This window comes from Solanum stenotomum, chromosome 10 (assembly GCF_019186545.1).
Source record: "Solanum stenotomum isolate F172 chromosome 10, ASM1918654v1, whole genome shotgun sequence".
Lineage (NCBI taxonomy): Eukaryota > Viridiplantae > Streptophyta > Magnoliopsida > Solanales > Solanaceae > Solanum > Solanum stenotomum.
In genome coordinates this window covers 54388248-54410918 of record NC_064291.1, presented here as the reverse complement: position 1 = coordinate 54410918, position 22671 = coordinate 54388248, and the positions used below count along the sequence as shown (strand labels likewise).

The window sequence follows — 22671 nt, the reverse complement described above, 5'->3', positions numbered from 1 at the left end:
CAGAGTACAAAATGAACAATAATTACAGAAGCAAGACAAGAATGCACGTGCATCGAAGCTATGATGCTTACAGAAAAAGATTATGCCGCATCAGGGCGAGCATAACTGCGATAACAAAGTATTGACTACTCTAGCTTACAAAAAGTGGTCCCAGCAAAGGCAGAGGGCATTCCATGGATGAGGAGGAGATCCACTAGGAAGGACACGAGCATGTTGGTGTCTCCCAACGTTTTTTCATCTGAAAGGAAAAAACAGAGAAAAGAAACAAGACTCACAGTGATCTCCAAGCTCAAACACAAGATGAGGCACCACCTTGGTAACCATTTCCACCGGAGTACTTTACAGAAGAATGTGATGCTCGTTATGGCTCCAAAAGATTTGATGAGAAAGCCGTGGAGCTCAAATTATGAAACACAAGATATTAGGCCACATTACAGACACGTTTGGGGCAGGGCCAGATTTTTTTTGTGCTTTTCTTTTGAGCCAGATTGTACAGTCTTTAATCTGAAATAAAAGAGCTCTAAGCTCAACTAATTAAAAAAAAAAACTTTAGTTTTTGAAAAGAAATGAAATCAAGAAGAAAAGTTGAGCAGGGCATGGTCACTAATATCAAAGAGGATATGCTTTTGCATTATTCAATCAAATGAAGTTTATTGAAACAGTACATTTAATAATATGAAAAAGTAACATAAAGTTTATTGTGTAATCAAATGTCTGAGTACTTTATGCACTTATATAGCCAAATTTTCACTTGTCTAACACAATTGCAATTGGACTTCTCACTGAGTGCCTATTAGAAGTCCACTTCAAGAAACCCCCAACAATCACAAAGTTTGAGTTGTTGGTTGTCTTGGAAAATGTCACTTGGTATGTTAACTTCTGGTTCAACTGGGAGAAATTTAGCTCTGTGGGTTTAACTTCCACGACAACGCCTTTTGGTGAAGCTACCTCCACTTTGTAAGATGATGTTGCATCACCAACGTTGGTCACAGTTCTGGTATATGTTTGAGGAGTTGATCCAAGTCTGAATATGGAAAATGAAGGATAGTTTAATTGTGCTTCAGGGATACTTTTCACCTTCAAACAGTTCACCTGACGTTGTAACATTTTACCTACCTCTCGATTGGTATAGTTTAAACCACAAAAATAAGGTACATAGTCCTCAAATGGGGTATCATAAACTAGTCCGGGATCATTTGCCCTCGATGGATTAACATGTCCTGCACCAACTGCAAAGATGTAAGCAGGAATGAGCCTTTCGTCTAGTATTGGACTATTGGCAAGGTTTAACGTGTCAGCGGTTGTCGACTTAATAACAGCAGGAGACCAATCAGGATGTGAGCTCTTCAGCAGAGCTGCTATGCCACTAAGGTGAGGGCAAGACATTGAGGTGCCTGATATAATATTGAATGTGGATTTGGTGTTTTTGTTGTCATCCACGGAAGTAGGCCAAGCAGCAAGGATATTAACACCAGGACCGATTATGTCAGGTTTCAAGATTCCAGGACTAGCTCTACTTGGTCCGCGAGAAGAAAATGCAGCAACAATTGGAGCATTTTTATCTCCAATTATTGTTCCTTGGAATGTGATTGTAGCAACAGGGTTAATTGCTGAGTTTGTATAAGCACGAATTCTTAATCCATCTGCATCTGAAACATCCAATGCTGGAAGAACATGAGCATCAGCTGATTTTGTGACACCATATTGTGATGTTTTGATGACAATCATGCCAACACCTCCAGCATCCTTCACAACTTGTCCTTTAGCAACACTGGAGACGCCACCACCTGCTAGACATAATACTATCTTTCCTCTTATAACAGGGTCATTGAGTGACCCTGGTTTGCAATAAGGGGTTTCCGATTGATCTTTTGCATGTTTTGCAGCATCAAATAGAGTGAAGAATGTTGAGTTGGAAATCTGTGGATGATAAGCAGATTCTCCTTCGAATTCCTCTCCATTTCCAAGCTTAACACTAGCTTTTATCTTTCTATCAAGCGTGCTGGCACCTACAGTAAGAATCCACGGGGCTGCATTTCCAACTGAGGCAAGCAAAGGACCTCTATTACCTGCAGAACAACTTACAAGAATACCTCTTGCCGTTGCACTGTACGCCCCAAGAGCAATAGGGTCATCATAGAAAGAGTTGGGAGATCCACCAAGGGAGATTGAAAGAACATCTACCCCATCATCTATGGCTGAATCCATGGCAGCTAAAATATCACTGTCAGAACAACCGCCATCAGAACTACATACCTTATATACGGCTATGTGGGCAAGAGGAGCAACACCAACTGCAGTTCCATTAGCATTGCCATATACATTAGCACCATTCACAAAGGCTCCTGCAGCTGTGCCCGCTGTGTGTGTACCATGTCCATTACCATCTATCGGGGAACCATTGCCAAGTTGGTAGGACCTCGCTCCAATGAGCTTGTTGTTACACTTGTTGATGAAGTTGGACTCACAAACTCCTTTCCACTTAGCAGGCGGAGGAGGCATCCCAACGTCACTAAACGAAGGATGGTCAGGAAGAATTCCAGTGTCTATAACTCCGATGATCACGCCTTTCCCATAGTTGGAATCCTTCCATACACCCATGTTCTGCTGCAAACCAAGAAAACTTGGAGTATGAGTAGTATCCAAGGACAAAATCCTCTGTTTCTGAGCAGAGACAAAGCCGCGTTTCTTCTCCATTTCCTTCACTTGTGATTCTGTTAATCTTGCTGCAAAGCCTTTCATCACATTGTGATAGGAATAGATCATGGTTGCAGCCTCTTCATTTCCACTCGAGCTAATTGCGGTAGTAGTTTTAGGCAAAAAAGAAAGGTAATAGCTGTCTAGATCCGTTAATGATGAATGAGTAGAAATCAGGCTTTCAGGAGATTCAACATGGACTATATAAGTCTCGAGACCACTCTGAATAGTCGGCCATGGGAAAGAACAAAAGATGAAAACAAGAAGGATTTTGAAGAATCCCATGGCTGAAATTACAAGAACTGATAATGTATTTGATGAATTTCTCTGCTTTGAAGCAACTGTCTATTTATAGTTCTTCTTTGTTCATGACTTTATTTTAGCTAAGTGGTAAAAAAGAATAATGTGGACAAGAAAATTAAAAGTAATAAAGGATAAGAAAAGAAAGGCCACTAAGTGTTAAATTGAACTTTATTCTATGAATTTGTAGATTTTCCAAAAGACTTTCCACTGTAAATTTGCTTAATTATATTTGGATACAATGAACATCTTTCTACATACAAATTTTAACTGTTAAATCACTTTGTAATAAAAAGTTGCAAATATTCTGACTAAATGAAGTTGCAATGCATGAACATGCAGCTATTCAAGATCCTTTTCCAAGAATTAATTTAAATAGTAATGAATCGTTTTGAACGAATAATATATCAATAGACTTAAAATATCGAGAGGAGCTCATATTTAGAATTTGAGGTGCTCAAAGGAGATTTGAGTTGGTCGAGATTAAAAAAATTAGTAACAAAACTAAAATTGGTTAATTTAATAACTAAAATAAAAAGCGATTAATTTAATTTATTTGCAAGACGAAACGTGAAACATGGATGATGTACATTGATCTCCTTCAAATGTAGAGATTGGACTTGCGTGGACATTTAACATTTATAGTTGGCATGACGTGAAGGGTAGAGCTAGTAACCTGCACGCAGGTTCGATCGAATTTAGTAGATTTTGCTTACATACCTTAAAATCTCGCTAAATTAATATATGTGAGACCATAAAATATTATTACTTTATAGAGGTATTATTTAATCGATAAATTAATATATATTAATTTAAAGAGTGTTTTGAGATTCAATGAAGGTCACTTTTTGATTACATCAAAATCATAATATCTTACTAATTTATGTATCATATTTATTGAATTCACATAAGAAATAAATTTTCTACTATTATATAAGAGGGAGTTTATGATGGGACATTCTAATGTCCCATCATAAACTCCCTATATAATATATAATATAATAATATAATATAATAAATCATTTTTCTACTATATAATATATATTTATTTTTCTACTATATAATAAAATGGAGTTTATATAATATAATATATAATATAATATACTCCCTCCGTCCCATTTTATGTGGCACCATTTCCTTTTTGGTCAGTCCCAAAAAGAATGTCACATTTCCTAATATGGTAAGTATTTAAAGGTACAATTCCTCTTTTACCCTTGTTGGTCCCACTTAATCTTAAAATAATACTCCAATACATTTATGAGGAGAGAGAAAAGTGAGTCTACTTTTTAAAGGGCAATTTGGTAAACATTTCAAAGTCTTTATTTATTTCTTAAACTTCGTGCCCGGTCAAATGTTGCCACATAAAATGGGACGGAGGGAGTAATATAATATAATATATACATAAACTCCCTTTTATTATATAGTAGAAATAAATAAATATATATATAATAATATATATATATAATAATATAATATAATAAATCATTTACAAATGACTTAAAATATTTAATATTTAAAAGATATATAATAAAATAGGTTGACTCTCAAAATTCTATCCGGGTCACATATATTGGGACAGAAAAAATAACATATATCATTTTAAAATTATCAAAAAAGTATTATAAATAATAATAATTAACAACTTAAAACATCTGAAAGACATTTTAAAAGGGTAAATTTTGTAATTTTATCCATATCACATAAATTAGGACAAAGTGACCAGCAATGTAGGTTATTTGAAAGTTACATAAAAATATTATAAATCACAATAATTAATAACTTAAAACATTTTTTTTAAAAAATGCAAATTTGGATGACTCTTCAAATTTCATTTGTCTCACATAAATTGAGACAACAAATAACATATATTGCGTCCATTTTAATTTATTTGTCTTAATTTTTTTTATATTTAAAAATTGCGTAAAAATACTATAAATCATGATAATTGACAACATAAAATATGTTTTGAAAAAGATACAAAAAATTGCACTGATTCTTGAAGTTAATCTATCGTAAAAATACTATAAATCATGATAATTGAAAACATAAAATATTTCAAAAAAAAGACACATATAAAAAATTTCGATTGATTCTTGAAATTAATCTATCATTAAAATTTATGTATAAAATACAACAAATCGTGATAATTGACAACTTAAAATATTTATTAAAAAAACACAAAAAAAGAAATTGACTGATTCTTAAAATTAATTTATCAATGTCACATAAAATGAGATAAAAGTAGTAATATGTATTATTTAATATGAAATTATTGAAAACTACGTAAAATGTATTGTAAATCTTAACAATTAACAACATTTGATTAACTCTTGAAATTTTATCTATGTTACATACATTGAGACAAGCGGAGTAATATATATTAAGTATTTACAAATTATGTAAAAATATTATAAATTACATTATTAACAACTTAAAATATTTAAAAATCATATTAAATTAAATAACTCACTATATTTTATCTGTGTCACATACATTAGGACAAAAAATAATAGTTATTGCGCCCGTGCGTAAGGGAGTTTATGCCCAAGTATAATATATAATATTCAATGACTCTCCAAATTTCATTTGTGTCACATAAATTAAGACAACAAAAATAACATATATTGGGTCCATTTTAATTTATTTGTCTTTTTTTTTTGGGGTTTTTTATATTTAAAAAATGCGTAAAAATACTATAAATCATGATAATTGACAACATAAAATATTTCAAAAATGTTGTATGTGGGTAGTCTTATTGTGCCTTGAATAGCGTCAAAGAAAGTACATGTTTGTGATAAAAAAACTTATTCCTTTATCCACGCAAACAATCGCTTCAAAAACTCCGTTATTAGCCCCAAAACATACCATTTATATTATTGGGCACGTGCATAGCACGGGCAACATTATCTAGTATTATATATAAAGTACAGTGAGTACATCAAAATCATTGTATCTTACTAAATTATACATCAAATTTATTGAATTTATATATTAAAAAAATCATTATGCATAAAGTACAATGTATATGTATGAATCACTATAATATATATTTTTTGTTAAATGATTCATTGTAAAATAAATTCAAGAATTCAATGATTCATTGTAAAAATAAATTCACTATATATAATGTTCATTATTTCTTAATAACAAAATATTATTCAGTGTATCTTTACTAAAAACATTCGATGTATGATGGTGAGAGAATAAATTATATAAGCAAACATAGGAAATTTTTTGTAACCATATGCATAAATGGCTTCTCATTTAAAATGTGTCACAAAATCAATAATGACAGATCAAATACGTAAAGTAGTATGTGAATACAAAAGACACCATTCCACTTGCACTCAAAAAGATTTGTAGTCGTGACAACACTAGAACTTTTGGATGCAATAAAAAAATTAGACATGAGCTTCAACTAAATTTAATGTTTTATGAAAAAAATAATAAAATCATATTTTACTAAATTGTCTTAGATATATTTGTACTTTTAAAGAATTATTAATTTATAATATTAATGGGACAGTATATTTATATAGGATCTCTGAAAATATATTATCTTATTATCGTTGTTGACACCCAATTTTGACCCTATGCAATTCAAGTTAACTATAGAGCTTCTTCAATTTCAAACAATTTGAAATAATCGTCTTTGAAAAATCTTAAAAAATATATATCTTAAAATCTCTTTCTGTTTAGTTTTGGTTAGTATTTTTCAGAAATAATTATATAATTTTACATGTTGGTTTATATAATTTTCGTCTTTTAAATAAATATTTAATAAATAGCCTAAAAAATAATGTTTAAAATAATTACGCATTTATTTCTTTGAATTAGTTAATTTTATAATTTTGTATAATTAGTTCTCTATTTTAAAGCAATAAATAAGTTTTGATAATTATTTTGTCTTGTTTAAATTACGAAGCTCAAATAATTAATCGATAATTATTCATCTTTTTTTAATTTTGTCCAATTTAGTTAATTGACTCAAATTGATTAAACCTAACTCAAATTGGTTAAATTAGTAACTAAATGGCCAATTTTTAAATAAGATGGACCATCCTTTTAATTTAAGTTAGAAAGGGGTTAATTAAGAATGAGAATCTTTCTTTTATACGAATTTGAACAAACCTTACTCTATTAACTAGTTGTAAGGGTTTAGGTAGGGAAAATTCATTTCTTATCATCATCATCATCATCATCATCATATATATATATATATATATATTATTATTATTATTATTATTATTATTATTAGGAACAATCAAAGTCAAAAGTTGAATTATGAAAATATCCTCTACCTATTAATTTATTTTCTTAAAATCATTTAAAAAAAATATTTTTTCATTTAAAATCAACTTCATAACTACACCTCTTCATTTTTCTAACTTATCATCTTACGATCATAAATAAACAATAACTAATAAATAATAATAATAATAATAATAATAATAATAATAATAATAAATTATAAAAAGTAGAAAGATAAAAAATTTAAAGTTGAAATACCATTTTACTCCTATACTAAATAAAAAAATTATAAAATATTTTATTAACTAAATATTAAATAATAATCATAAATTAATTTGTCATTTTTCCTTCACATAAAGAAAGAGAAATAAAACTTCTATTAAATTAGTAGATATAGTAAGTATATTTATAAGTGGAACCAAAATATTTTAAAAGTTGAATTATCAAAATATCCATAAAATGATGAATTACATCAATATCTTTCAATCAAATATTATTCCTACAATAAAATTGTACAAGAATATAAATATACACTTAGTTCAATGCATTAGGCTATTGAATATATATACACGAAATACCCATTAATGTTTTGCCATTTATTTAACTCCTATGTATATATTTTTTTTCTTTCTAAAAAGTAAGTCTATCTTCTCCTATGTATATATTTTTTTTCTTTCTAAAAAAGTAAGTCTATCTTCTAATAAATATAAATAAATAATAATATAGCAAATAAATGACCTAGATAAATTAAAATACATGGAGTTATGTGTATTCAATTTATGTAAATGCTTTATCTTCCGATTCCTAATGCAAAAAGTAAAATATTTCTTTGTAGTAATAACTTTTGCAAAACACTACTCTCATTCGACAACAACTTCTTAATGCGTATGCAAATGTGAAAAGGTAGAGACTACAATTTCTTAAAAAGAAGATGAAAAACTTAAGACAAGAAATATTTTGAAATCACATTTGACATTTAAATTACAAGTTATGACATATTAAATAAAAGAAACTTTTATCAAATTGAATACTTCATATATATTATAGGAGTTGCATAATTGAAGTTATTGGTTTGAGCTTGTATATTTCTCTTCAATTTTTGTGCAACTTATCACACACTAATTATAATATTTTCAAAGTTCTTGTACTAATTAAGTATGAGATACATGGGCAACATACATGTTCAAGTATATATATATCGTTATAACAACTCCACATAACTTAGCATGGGACACACGTGCAACGCACGTACCCAGGACTAGTTATAATAATGCCACCAATACATAATTGGCAACACACAAATAGCAACAATGCTTTCCATCATTCTTGTTTTTCTGTGAAAATTATAACAAAACTAAAGTTGGTTAATTTAATTTCTTTGCAAGACAAACATGTACCATGGATGATATACATTGGTCCCCTTCAATTGTAGAATTTGGACTTGGTCTTTTGGCATGTATAGTTGGCTATAGATTTCTCAATTGGCCACTATATGTTAAAAAATATAAGAAGTTCATGCGAATTAATTACAACGTAACGTTTTTTCCAGGAAATTCATAGGAAATGTCTATTATTTTTCTTGTCTTACTAATAAGTTTAGCATTAACGTCACAATTACTTTTTGAAGTCACCAAAGAGTAAGACTTTATTTTTGAAGTCACTGTCAAGATTCTGGATCAAAGGATGCGTTATTATGTAGGTGACAACAAATCATATGAATTGAGATTCTTATGGGATCACTTATTATCTCGAGAAGTCACTTTATTTGTTGAATAAAAATGAAATCAAGCAGAAAAGTTGAGCAGGGCATGGTCAATAATATCAAATAGGATATGCTTTTGCATTCTTCAATCACATAAAGTTTATTGAAACAATACATTTAATAATGAAAAAGTAACATAAAGTTTATTCTGTAAACAAACAGCATAAACTTTCTGCACTTATGTAGCCAATGCCAACACAACTGCAATTGGACTTCTCACAGAGTGCCTGTTAGAATTCCACTTCAAGAATCCCTCAACAACCCCAGGCTTTGAGCTGTTGGTTGTCTTGGAAAATGTCACTTGGTATGTTAACTTCTGGTTCAGCATTGAGAAATTTAGTTTGGAGGGCTTAACTTTCACGACAACGCCTTTTGGTGAAGCTATCCTCACCTTGTAAGATGATTTGGCGTCACCAACGTTGGTCACAGTTCTGGTGTATGTCTGAGGAGTTGATCCAAGTCCGGATATGGAAAATGAAGGATAGTTTAACTGTGCTTCAGGGATACTTTCAACATCCGAGCAATTCACCTTGCGTTTTAACAGTTTACCTACCTGTGGATTTGTGTAGTTCAAACCACAAAAATAAGGTACATAGTCCTCGAATGGTGTATCATAAACTAGTCCTGGATCATTTGCCCTCGATGGATTAACATGTCCTGCACCGATTGCATAGATATCAGCAGGAAGGAGCCTTTCGTCTAGAATCAGACTATTGGCAAGGTTTAACGTGTCAGCGGTTGTCATGATTGCAGACTTAATAACAGCAGGAGACCAATCAGGATGTGAGCTCTTCAGCAGAGCTGCTACGCCACTAAGGTGAGGGCAAGACATTGAGGTGCCTGATATAATATTGAATGTGGATTTGGTGTTTTTGTTGTCATCCATAGAAGTATGCCAAGCAGCAAGGATATTAACACCAGGACCGATTATGTCAGGTTTCAAGATTCCACGACTAGCTGTACTTGGTCCCCGAGAAGAAAATGCAGCAACTATTGGAGCATTTTTATCTCCAATTATTGTTCCTTGGAATGTGATTGTAGCAACAGGGTTTATTGTTGAGTTTGTATAAGCACGAATTCTTAATCCATCTGCAGCTGAAACATCCAATGCTGGAAGAACATGAGCATCAGCTGATTTAGTGACACCATAATGTGACGGTTTGATGACAATCATGCCAACACCTCCAGCATCCTTCACAACTTGTCCTTTATCAACACTGGAGACGCCACCGAATGCTAGACATAATACTATCTTTCCTCTTATAGCAGGGTCATTGAGTGACCCTGGTTTGCAATAAGGGGTTTCAGATTGTTCTTTTGCATTTATTCCAGCACCATATAGAGTGAAGAATGTTGAGTTGGGAATCTGTGGACGATAAGCAGATTCTCCTTCAAATTCCTCTCCATTTCCAAGCTTAACAGTAGCTTTTATCTTTCTATCAAGCGTGCTGGCACCTACAGTAAGAATCCACGGGGCTGCATTTCCAACTGAGGCAATAGAAGGACCTCTATTACCTGCAGAGCAACTTACAAGAATACCTCTTGTCGTTGCACTGTACGCCCCGAGAGCAATAGGGGCATCATAAAAAGGCCTCGGAGATCCACCAATGGAGATTGAAAGAATATCTACTCCATCATCTATAGCTGAATCCATGGCAGCTAAAATATCACTGTCAGGACACTTGCCATTGGAATTACATGCCTTATATATGGCTATATGGGCAAGAGGGGCAACACCAACAGCAGTCCCATTAGCATTGCCATATACATTAGCACCTTTCACAAAGGCTCCCGCAGCTGTGCTTGCTGTGTGTGTACCATGTCCATTTCCATCTATCGGGGAACCATTGCCAAGCTGGTAAGACCTCGCTCCAATGAGTTTGTTGTTACACTTGTTGATGAAATTGGACTCACAAACTCCTTTCCACTTAGCAGGCGGGGGAGGCATCCCAACGTCACTAAAAGAAGGATGGTCAGGAAGAATTCCAGAGTCTATAACTCCGATGATCACGCCTTTCCCATAGTTGGAATCCTTCCATACACCCATGTTCTGCTGCAAACCAAGAAAACTTGGAGTATGAGTAGTATCCAAGGACAAAATCCTCTGTTTCTGAGCAGAGACAAAGCCGTGTTTTTTCTCCATTTCCTTCACTTGTTCTGCAGTTAATCTTGCTGCAAACCCTTTCATCACATTGTGATAGGAATAGATCATGCTGACTGCTTCTTCATTTCCACTGGAGCTAATTGCGGTAGTAGTTTTAGGCAAAAAAGAAAGGTAATAGCTGTCTAAATCTGTTAACGATGATTGAGTAGTAATTAGGCTTTCAGGGGATTCAACATGGACTATATAAGTCTCGAGATCACTTTGAATAGTAGGCCATGGGAAAGAACAAAAGATGAAAATAAGAAGGATTTTGAAGAATCCCATGGCTGCAAATACAAGAAGTGATAATGTATTTGATGAATTTCTCTGCTTTGAAGCAACTATCTATTTATAGTGCTTCTTTGCTCGTGACTTTATTTTAGCTAGTGGAAAAAAAAGAATAATGTGGACAAGAAAATTAATAGAGAGATAAGAAAAGAAAGGCCACTAAGTGTGAATAGACTAGTTAAATTGAACTTTATTCTGTGAATTTGTAGAATTTCGAAAAGACTTTCCACTGTAAATTTGCTTACTCCGTGGATACAATGAACATCTTTCTACATACAATACAAATTTTATACTGATAAATCACTTTGTAATAAAAAGTTGCAAATATTCTGTCTAAATGAAGTTGCAATGCATGTTCTCAAAAACATGCCGCTATTCAAGATCCTTTTCCAAAATTTAATTTAAATAGTCATTCATCCAAGCACTTTAACATATAAAGAGCTTCAAAAAATTTGACATGTTGTAGATATGAATCGTTTGAATGATTAATATATCAATAGACTTGAAATATCGAGAGGAGTTCATATCTAAAATTTGGGGTGTTCAGAGGAAATTTGAGTTGATCGAGATTGAAAAAATTAATAACAAAACTGAAGTTGGTTAATTTAATTTCTTTGCAAGACAAAACGTGAATTATGGATGATGTACATTGATCTCCTTCGATTGTGGTATTGTAAGTGAATCATCCCCATATACATTATGAGAATCACACTAAATACATGTATACCAAATACAGGGAGAGAGGCGAGTAAGAGAGGAGAGTGGCGAGTAAAATAGGAGAGAAGCGAGTGAGATAGTCAAATACATGTCAATCCATTTAAGTACAATGTATCTAGAACAAATTACACTTAATTCTGACTCGAGGTATCATTTGAACTTTTAAACTATTATAATCATAATAATTACTCGTCAATCATCAAACTCATTTACCTAACACAAGTTGACCCAAGACTTAATATCCCGACACAACTTAACTTTTATTAATTTGGTTCTGTGTTTTTATATGTGGAAATCCATATTTATATATTTATATTCCTTTGAATTACTGTAGAAATTCCTAGAAAAATTGGCACTTGATTTTCAGTCCACTTGATTCCTTGTGGGGGCACAAAGGACCAACATGGGCTGCTTGAAAAATATATTGTTAAATAAGGACCAACATGGGCTGATACAATGAACATCTTTCTACATACAAATTTTAACTGTTAAATCACTTTGTAATAAAAAGTTGCAAATATTCTGTCTAAATGAAGCTGCAAGGCATGTTCTCAAAAACATGAAGCTATTCAAGATCCTTCATCCATCGAAGTACTCAAATATATAAATAGCTTCGAAACTCAAATTTTATAATTTGTCATATCGCAAACGTGAATCATTTTGAACAAATAATATATCAATAGACTTGAAATATCGAGAGGAGCTCACGTTTAAAATTTATGATGTTCAAAGGAGATTTGAGTTGATCGAAATTGAAAAAATTAAGAACAAAACTAAAGTTGGTTAATTTAATTTCTTTGCAAGACGAAACATGTTACATGGATGATGATCTCCAACAATTGTGGAGATTGGACTTGCGTGAACATTTGACATGTATAGTTAGCATGTCGTGAAGGGTAAAGCTACCTACATGCGGGATCAGTTGAATTTAGTAGATTTTGTTCAAATAGTATATTCATTTTAATAAATTAATCAAAAATATGTACAAATATTAAATTTTTTAAAAGGAAAATTATGCAGATAGGCCGCATATACTAATTAATTAGCTAACATAGTTATAGTTTGAATAAATTATGGCTTGCAGCTCAATTTTAGCTATAATTATGTCACTTATACATTTATATGTATAGATTTTATATATATATATATATATATATATATATATGCACACACACAATAATATTACAGTTATACAAATACAATTAGCCTCTCTCCACTCTCTACCCTCTCTCGCTCGCCGTTCTCCTCCCTCTCCCAATCTCCCTGGCCAGATATACAAATACATATGTATATCAGTTGCATATATATAATTATCTGACAGATATACATATACAGTTAGTCTTTCTCCACTCTCTGCCCTCTATCGCTTGCCTCTCTCTCAATCTTGCTCTTCTCTCTCCTCCCTCTCCCAATCTCGCTCACCAAATATACAAGTACATGCGTATACCAGTTACAAATATACAATTATTTAACAGATATACATATACAATTCACCTCTCTCCACTCTCTTCCCTATCTCGCTCCCCTCTCTCCTCCCTCTCCAACTCGCTCGCCTCTCTCTTCCCTCTAATATAAAGCTACGAATCGTAATTATCAAATTATGGTTATGGAGTATAATTAAGTTATTTTTGAGTGGTTATATACGGAAAAAAAAAATCCAATTTAAAATCCTAACTATAGATTTCTCATTTGGCCACAATATGTTAAAAAATAAAAAGTGTCCATGTGAATTAATTACAATGTATTTTCCAGGAAACTCATAGGACTATTGTTTTTCTTGTCATATTAATAAGTTTAGCGTCAACGACTCAACATCCCAATTACTTTCTGAAGTCACCAAAGCCTTCCCGTATGGCTTTAATTTTTTTAAAAAATAGTTTTTAAAAGTTTTTTTTAAAGTCGAACTTTAGTAACTTTAAGTTAAAAAATGAAAAGTAAGGAAGTAGCTACTTGTAACTTTTAACTTTTTTTAAGTCATTTCTAACTTATTTTAAGTTATTTTCTACTTTGTCAAACATTCCCAAAAACAAAAAAAATAAATGACTTAAAAGTAGATTTGACCAATTTTTAAGTCAATCCAAATAGACTCTAGACTTTCATTTTAGGAATAATAGCCTTCTACTAGTTGAATAGGCTGGGCGTATGTATTGGTAGTAAAAGATAATGAAATTCGTAATAATTGTGTATCCAATGCACAACTATGAACATGATATATACTAATTTGTGTTTCAATAAATTAGGGTTATGTATCAAAATTAATAGTTGAAAAGGATATATTGTACACGACAAAATTGTAATGGTTCATAAAGGTGAAACAAATTAATTATACATTAATTTAAGAATCAAAATCAACTAGATACATTAAAAGATTCGATGAAAGCAACAAAAAATCAAAAAAATAAATCAACAATTTGATCTGCTAATAGCAAAAAAAAAAAAAAATGATGAAGAAATCCTTCCACACATTCTCCTTTGCTTTGTATGAACTCTTGTAGCTTTTTCCTCACTTTCAATAATGGCGTCACCCATGAATCTCGACTCAAAGCCCTTATCGGAGCCACCAACAACTCTTGATAAAATTGTAATGCATCATAATGTTGAAACGAATGCATTATACATTAATTTAAGAAATAAAAACAACTATATGCATTAAAAAAGTGAACCCACATTTATCATAAAAAGATGAAAAACAAAAAATCGGAAAAAAGTCATCAATCTAATCTGCTGAAAACAAAAAAAATGATGAAGAAATCTTTCTACACTTTCTCTTTTGCTCTGTATCAACTCCCATAGCTTTTTCTCACTTTCAACAATGGTGTCACCCATGGATCCCGACTTAAAGCTCTTATTGGAGCACCAACAATTCGACTCCCCCACCCCCCACCCCCCGCGCCCTCCTTTTGGGTGTTTTTCCACAATCGATTTTGAAGTGGAAGTGCATCCTTCTTCGATTAAATTTGTAGATAAATATTTAAAAGTTAAATTACTAAAAAATATAAAATTATGTCTTTTTTTTTAGATAATATAAACTAGGACAGAGAAAATACATATTAGACATGAATTATACATTTATTATATCAGCTATTTTTATTTTATACAGTTGGATGATGTCGGGTTCGAAAGTGATTAGGGCGTCATGCGGAAACTTACAATTGCAAATCATATGTTGATAAATCAGCGACAAATAAAACTATAATAAAAACATATTATTGATATAGTTTGGTCAAGCGGCCTACATATTATAACACTAATATTGAAAAAACATAAATATGTTTAGGAGAAAATCTCCCCATAAACAAAAGTATCTAAACGACTACATTGTGGATTCTATTGTTGTTTTGTTATGAAAATATGGATCTTCAATTTATAGATCTCAAAACGTTTTCTTTAAGGAAAGAATAAACCAAATATGGAAAAAAATTGTATTTTCCTTTCAGAAAAGTAAAACCATTTATGGTAATGTTTTGTCTTTTCTTTTAGGAAAAAATAAACTTCAAATAAGGTAAGAAAATTATGACAAAATCCTATTATTTGATTATTCTTCTTTTTCTTTCCTTCGTTTGGCACAACTTATTCTTCAATTCCAACTCAACCCATATAATTTGGTTGATCCGTTTTTTACCGGGCTGACCCAACTGTAGTAATTAAACTGATCTGGCCATATGGATACCTGTAATGGAAAGGGGTCATTTGCACTTTTTTCCCTATTTTGTATTGATCTATAATTTCTTACCTTTAAAGTAGATAAATTTTATATGAAGCATAAATTTACATTTATATCATAATATTTTATATATTATGCATTACATCCTTAAAGAACTTATGTACCGCTAGATCAGACATCAACCTATTTGAAGGTCAAACTATACAATTAAATGATAAAAGGGAAAATTTCACATTTCATCGCTCACCAAAAATAATTACGATCGTTATTCACATATATACAAAGAAAAAGAGTATTTTATATTATATATATATACATAAAAGTGTCCATGTAAATTAATTATAAAGTCTTTTCAAGAAAACTCATAGGAATGTCCCTATTATTTTTCGTGTCATATTAATAAGTTTAGCATCAACGTCCCAATTACTTTTTGAAGTCACCAGAGAGGCAAAGACTTGGACTTTCTTTTTAGCAATAACAATATTTTCAAAAAAGGGTCAAAATGCTTTTGAATTATGCGAAATTGAATTTAAATAATTTGGTCTAAAAGTACCCGTACTTAATGTTTTCTTCCGTTTCTTAATCTTCTCCAGCAAAATCATCTGTAGAACTCATCTCCGTAATTCCCCATTGTGTTCCCAAAGATTTCAACACTTCTAACTGGAAAAAACAGTCATGCTTTCCCTGCTGGATGCTAAGAATGTCACTGTCAAGTTTCTGGATCAAAGGGTGCGTTATTATGTAGACAACAACTAATTTTCCAAATTTGAGTATGAACCGAAATTCTCACATATGGTCACTCAAGTAATATTTTTTTAAAAAAAATAATGAAAAAGTAACATAAGTATAATGCGAAAACAAACAGCATTTTCACTTTAATCAAATGTAAGAGTACTTTATGCACTTATAAAGCCAAATTTTCACTAGGCTAACACAATTCCAATTGGACTTCTTACTGAGTACCTATTAGAAGTCCATTTCAAGAATCCATCAACAACATTATTGTTTGAGCTGTTGGTTGTTTTGGAAAATGTCACTTGGTATGTTAACTTCTGGTTCAACCGGGAAAAATTTAGCTCTGTGGGTTCAACTTCCACGACAACGCCTTTTGGTGAAGCTACCTCCACTTTATAAGATGATGTAGTGTCACCAACGTTGGTCACAGTTCTGGTATATGTCTGAGGAGTTGATCCAAGTCCAAATATGGAAAATGAAGGATAGTTTAATTGTGCTTCAGGGATACTTTTCACCTTCAAACAATTCACCTGACGTTGTAACATTTTACCTATCTCTTGATTGGTGTAGCTTAAACCACAAAAATAAGGTACATACTCCTCAAATGGGGTATCATAAACTAGTCCTGGATCATTTGCCCTCGATGGATTAACATGTCCTGCACCAATTGCATAGATATCAGCAGGAAGGAGCCTTTCATCGAGTATTGGACTACTGGCAAGGTTTAATGTGTCAGCGGTTGTCATGATTGCAGACTTAATAACAGCAGGAGACCAATCAGGATGTGCACTCTTCAGCAGAGCTGCTACGCCACTAAGGTGAGGGCAAGACATTGAGGTGCCTGATATAATATTGAATGTGGATTTGGTGTTCTTGTTGTCATCCACAGAGGTAGGCCAAGCAGCAAGGATATTAACACCAGGACCGATTATGTCAGGTTTCAAGATTCCAGGACTAGCTCTACTTGGTCCCCGAGAAGAAAATCCAGCAACAATTGGAGCATTTTTATCTCCAATTATTGTTCCTTGGAATGTGATTGTAGCAACAGGGTTTAATGTTGAGTTTGTATAAGCACGAATTCTTAATCCATCTGCAGCTGAAACATCCAATGCTGGAAGAACATGAGCATCAGCTGATTTAGTGACACCGTAATATGGCCGGTTGATGATAATCATGCCAACACCTCCAGCATCCTTCACAACTTGTCCTTTATCAATATTGCCTACACCACCGAATGCTAAACATAATACTATCTTTCCTCTTATAGCAGGGTCAGTGAGTGACCCTGGTCTGCAATAAGGGGTTTCAGATTGATCTTTTGCATTTTTTGCAGCATCAAATAGAGTGAAGAATGTCGAGTTGGAAATCTTTGGACGATAAGCAGATTCCCCTTCAAATTCCTCCCCATTTCCAAGCTTAACAGTAGCTTTTATCTTCCTATCAAGCGTGCTGGCACCTACTGTAAGAATCCAAGGGGCTGTGTTTCCTGCTGTGGCATGCAAAGGACCACTATTTCCAGCAGAGCAACTTACAAGAATCCCTCTTTCCGTTGCACTGTACGCCCCGATAGCAATACTGTCTGCATAGAAAGGAACTGATCTTCCACCAAGGGACACTGAAAGAATATCTACGCCATCATCTATAGCTGAATCCATGGCAGCTAAAATATCAGAGTCAGAACAACCATCAGAATTACACACCTTATATATGGCTATGTGGGCAAGAGGAGCAACACCAACTGCAGTGCCATTAGCATTGCCATATACATTAGCACCTTTCACAAAAGCTCCCGCAGCTGTGCTTGCTGTGTGTGTACCATGTCCATTACCATCTATCGGGGAACCACTGCCACGTTTGTAAGACCTTGCTCCAATGAGCTTGTTATTACACTTGTTGATGAAATTAGACTCACAAACTCCTTTCCACTTAGCAGGCGGGGGAGGCATCNTGCAGTTGTGCTTGCTGTGTGTGTACCATGCCCAATACCATCTATCGGGGAACCATTGCCAAGTTGGTAAGACCTGGCTCCAATGAGCTTGTTGTTACACTTGTTGATGAAATTGGACTCGCAAACTCCCTTCCACTTAGCAGGCGGGGGAGGCATCCCAACATCGCTAAAAGAAGGATGGTCAGGTATAATTCCAGTGTCTATAACTCCGATGATTACGCCTTTCCCATAGTTGGAATCCTTCCATACACCCATGTTCTGCTGCAAACCAAGAAAACTTGGAGTATGAGTAGTATCCAAGGACAAAATCCTCTGTTTCTGAGCAGAGACAAAGCCGTGTTTCTTCTCCATTTCCTTCACGTGTTCTGAAGTTAATCTTGCTGCAAAGCCTTTCATCACATTGTGATAGGAATAGATCATGCTCGCAGCCTCTTCATTTCCACTCGAGCTAATTGCGGTAGTAGTTTTAGGCAAAAAAGAAAGGTAATAGCTATCTAAATCCGTTAACGATGATTGAGTAGTAATTAGGCTTTCAGGGGATTCAACATGGACTATATAAGTCTCAAGATCAGTCTGAATAGTAGGCCATGGGAAAGAACAAAAGATGAAAACAAAAAGGATTTTCAAGAATCCCATGGCTGCAAATACAAGAACTGATGATGTATTTGGAAAGTGTATTTGATGAATTTTTCTGCTTTGAAACAACTGTCTATTTATAGTGCTTCTTTGCTCATGACTTTATTTTGCTAGTGGAAAAAAAGAATAATGTGGACAAGATAATTAAAAGTAATAAAAGATAAGAAAAGAAAGGACACTAAGGGTGTGTTTGGTATGAAGGAACCAATTTTTTCATGTTTGGTTGGGTTAAATATTTTCTAAATCAACTCATTTTTCTCAAATTTAAGGAAAATGACTTTCCTTCAAAACTTAAACAAAACATTTTCCAAAACTTTCTTCCAATTTCAAATGAGAATTTATTTTTTTGTTGAAAAAATCAATTTATTTTGTTCCTACCCTCAAACCAGCCCCCCATAAAAAAAAAAAAATTTAAAGCTTGTTTTTTAAAAATGTTTTTAACTTCAATTTTTTTACCCCACCCTCACCCCTACCACCAGCCCCCTACCCCCCCCCCCCAAAAAAATATGAAAATTTGTTTTTAAAAGATATTTCTAATTTCAATTTTTTATATTTTACCCCACGCACCCCACTACCAACCTCCCCACCCCCCCCCAAAAAACTTTAAGTTTATTTTTAAAAAAAAATATTTTCAACTTCAAAATTTCATTTTTTCACCCTACCCTCGAACCCCACCCACTTCCCCTACCACCCCCCAAAAAAAAAATTTAAGTTTGTTTTTAAAAAATATTTTCTACTCTAGTAAAAATAAAAGATATTTCTCAAAAATATTTTTCATTCATAAATCAAACACAAAATCTTTTTTAGAAAATATTTTTTACTCACCAACCAAACATGAGAAAATAAGTCAAAAATCTACTTATTTTCAGAAAAACATTTTCCTTCATACCAAACACACGCTAAGTGTGAATGAGACTAGTTAAATTGAACTTTATTCTATGAATTTGTAGAATTCCCAAACCTTTCCACTGTAAATTTGATTAATTATATTTGGATACAATGAACATCTTTCTACATACAAATTTTAACTGTTAAACCACTTTTTAATAAAAAGTTGCAAATATTCTGTCTAAATGAAGTTGCAATGCATGTTCTCAAAAACATGCAGCTATTCAAGATCCTTCATCCATCCAATCACTCAAATAGATAAAAGCTTCGGAACTCAAATTTTAAAATGTGTCATATTGCAAACGTGAATCATTTTAAATGAATAATATATCAATATATTTGAAATATCGAGATGAGCTCATATCTAAAATTTAGGGTGTTCAGAGGAGATTTGAATTGATCGAGATTTAAAAAATAATAACAAAACTAAAGTTTGGTTAATTTAATTTCTTTGCAAGACGAAACGTGTTACATGGATGATGATCTCCTTCAATTGTGGAGATTGGACTTGCGTGGACATTTGACATGTATAGTTGGCATGTCGTGAATGTTAAAGCTAGTAAGTCGCACGCGGGTTCGACCGAATTCAGTAGATTTTGCTCAAATAATATATTTTATGTTGAAAAATTTATCAAATATATATAAATATTAAATTTAGAATCCATTATAGATTTCTCGCTTGGCCACAAAATGTTAAAAAATAAAAAGTGTCCATGTGAATTAATTACAACGTATTTTCGAGGAAACTCATAGGATTATTGTTTTTCTTGCCCTATTAATAAGTTTAGCTTCAACGACTCAATGTCCCAATTAATTTTTGAACCGTTTGGCTTAACTTTAAAAAATAGTTTTTTAAAAGTAGTTTTTAAAAAGTCAAATTTTAGTAACTTTTAAGTTAAAAAATGAAAAGTAGGGGGTTTTAACCTTTAATTCATTTTAAATTTATTTTAAGTAATTTTTAACTTTCAAACACTTTCAAAAGCTAAAAATAATCTAAAAATAGGGTTGATCAACTTTTAAATTAATCCAAGAGGAAATACATCATTACCCCATTCAACTATAACACTTTTTCTAAAAAGGCACTGAAACTTTGAAATGGTCCTAATACCCCCTTATTCTTGTTCAAAGAGGATTTATTACCCCCTTATGATCCTATGTGGCACATGGAGTGTAATTCACTCGCCACTAGCGAGTGAGATAAAGTAAAAGAAATATTATTTATTTATTTTAATATTTATTCAATTAAAATATTATTTCCTTTTACTTTATTTGTTTTATGTTTTTTTTTTTAATTTTGTACCGTCCTTCATCTACTCTTACCCAGAAGAGTTCTCGGACTCATTTTTAGCTGAGGGAGATCCAATAAATGAGATTATTGACAGAGAAACAGATGAAAGCAGAGTGAGGTTGCGGAGGAAGATCGGAAAGTGCCGGTGAGAGAAGCATCAAAGATTTGACGACGACGGAGGGAGAATCGTCGAGGTCACATTCAAACCCAGTAAAAAATACCTTATCTGAGTTAAAGAGAATTTCAGTCTTTGTAGATACAACAAATGTTGATTTTGAGCAAAAATTAAAGGCGAAGTACACAAAAATGATTGAACGATCGAAGAAGAAGCGCTGGAGATTTGATAGTGTTTTTTATTTTTCAATTGTATTTTTGATTTGCTAGAGAAATGGTTGAGATGGTGTTAAAGTGTGGTGGGTGGTGGCTATGGTAGAGAAACGCCGGCAACGTGAAAGAAGAGGTCACCAACGGCAGTTGAACATTGAAGAAGAAGAAGAATAGAGAATTTTTATTTTTTTTAGAAAACAAAATAGAATAAGAAATAACATTAACATATATGAAAATTAAAATTAAAATTAAAATATAAAAATAAAATAATTGACACGTGATAAGTATCCGTTGGTGCGTGTATTCACTTTCCTTCTTAAACTTGGGGTTGACCGAAAAATGGGACACTTTTACCACTTTTAAATTGTTTAAGGGGTTGCTAGGACCTTTACAAAGTTCAAGTGTCTTTTTAAAAAAAGTTTTATAGTTGAATGGGGTAATGATGTATTTCCTCTTAATCCAAACAGACTCTTTAGACTTTCATTTTAGGATAATATTCAATAAAAACTTATTTAATGTCTAGTTACTTGAGATGTATGTCTTTGGTCCCTTTTGTAAGAAATACTTATGTTATGGTTGGAATATTTTAGAACTATATTAGTACCAGTTTAACATATTGATAATTAAATGGTGGAAATTTTTGAATAATCATGGTAAATTTTTGAATAATCACAAATAAAGGAATTAAAGGTGCACAATTCAATTGATTGAAGATTAAATGTACTTAATCAGATATAAGGACTAAAATTAGAATTTAACAATATTAACTTAGAGATAAAAAATATATATATTGTTAACCTTCCTCTTTATATATATTTTGGCTTTGGTGATCAGTAGCAAAACATGGATTTTCATTAAGAATAATCAAAATATAAAAAAATCAAGAAAATTCCCCACACATATTATATTAAACTCATTTATCTACCCCATCTAATTTTTCCACAAAGGAGTATCACAACAAGGTGGCTCCACCACCTTTGGTAATTCACTTTATCTCAATCAAGCAACTATATGTTTTTAGTTTTTT

The 22671-nt window shown here is 32.4% G+C and overlaps 2 protein-coding genes and 2 long non-coding RNA genes across 6 annotated transcripts in view; 2 read left to right on the top strand and 2 right to left on the bottom strand.

Annotated features, from left to right (window-relative positions):
• LOC125842702 (subtilisin-like protease) overlaps window positions 1–3007 on the bottom strand; it is a 33395-nt gene extending 30388 nt beyond the window's left edge. Inside the window, exon 1 of the mRNA XM_049522034.1 lies at window positions 723–3007. Coding sequence (XP_049377991.1) covers window positions 748–2982 — 2235 coding nt within the window. The 5' untranslated portion in view covers window positions 2983–3007 and the 3' untranslated portion in view covers window positions 723–747. The remainder of the gene's footprint in view (window positions 1–722) is intronic.
• LOC125842704 (uncharacterized) overlaps window positions 1–19133 on the top strand; it is a 54761-nt gene extending 35628 nt beyond the window's left edge. Inside the window, exon 2 of the long non-coding RNA XR_007443942.1 lies at window positions 18989–19133. This is a non-coding gene — a long non-coding RNA (uncharacterized LOC125842704). The remainder of the gene's footprint in view (window positions 1–18988) is intronic.
• LOC125842703 (uncharacterized) lies at window positions 1072–17509 on the top strand. Of its 3 annotated transcripts, none has more exons than XR_007443940.1 (3): window positions 1072–1284; window positions 9732–9946; window positions 17495–17509. It is a non-coding gene; the product is annotated as an uncharacterized LOC125842703 (long non-coding RNA). The 3 variants fall into 3 exon arrangements; XR_007443941.1 differs by having other exon boundaries at window positions 9732–9846; window positions 17395–17497; XR_007443939.1 differs by lacking the exon at window positions 17495–17509 and adding an exon at window positions 17449–17463 and having other exon boundaries at window positions 9732–9900.
• LOC125842697 (subtilisin-like protease) lies at window positions 9058–19141 on the bottom strand. Its single transcript, XM_049522029.1, has 3 exons — window positions 18579–19141; window positions 17147–18420; window positions 9058–9598 (listed from the first exon to the last, which is right to left on the bottom strand). The coding sequence occupies exons 1-3, from the start codon at window positions 19139–19141 to the stop codon at window positions 9189–9191; spliced, it is 2247 nt and encodes a 748-aa protein (XP_049377986.1). The 3' UTR covers window positions 9058–9188.
• Between the last annotated feature and the right edge of the window lie 3530 nt (window positions 19142–22671).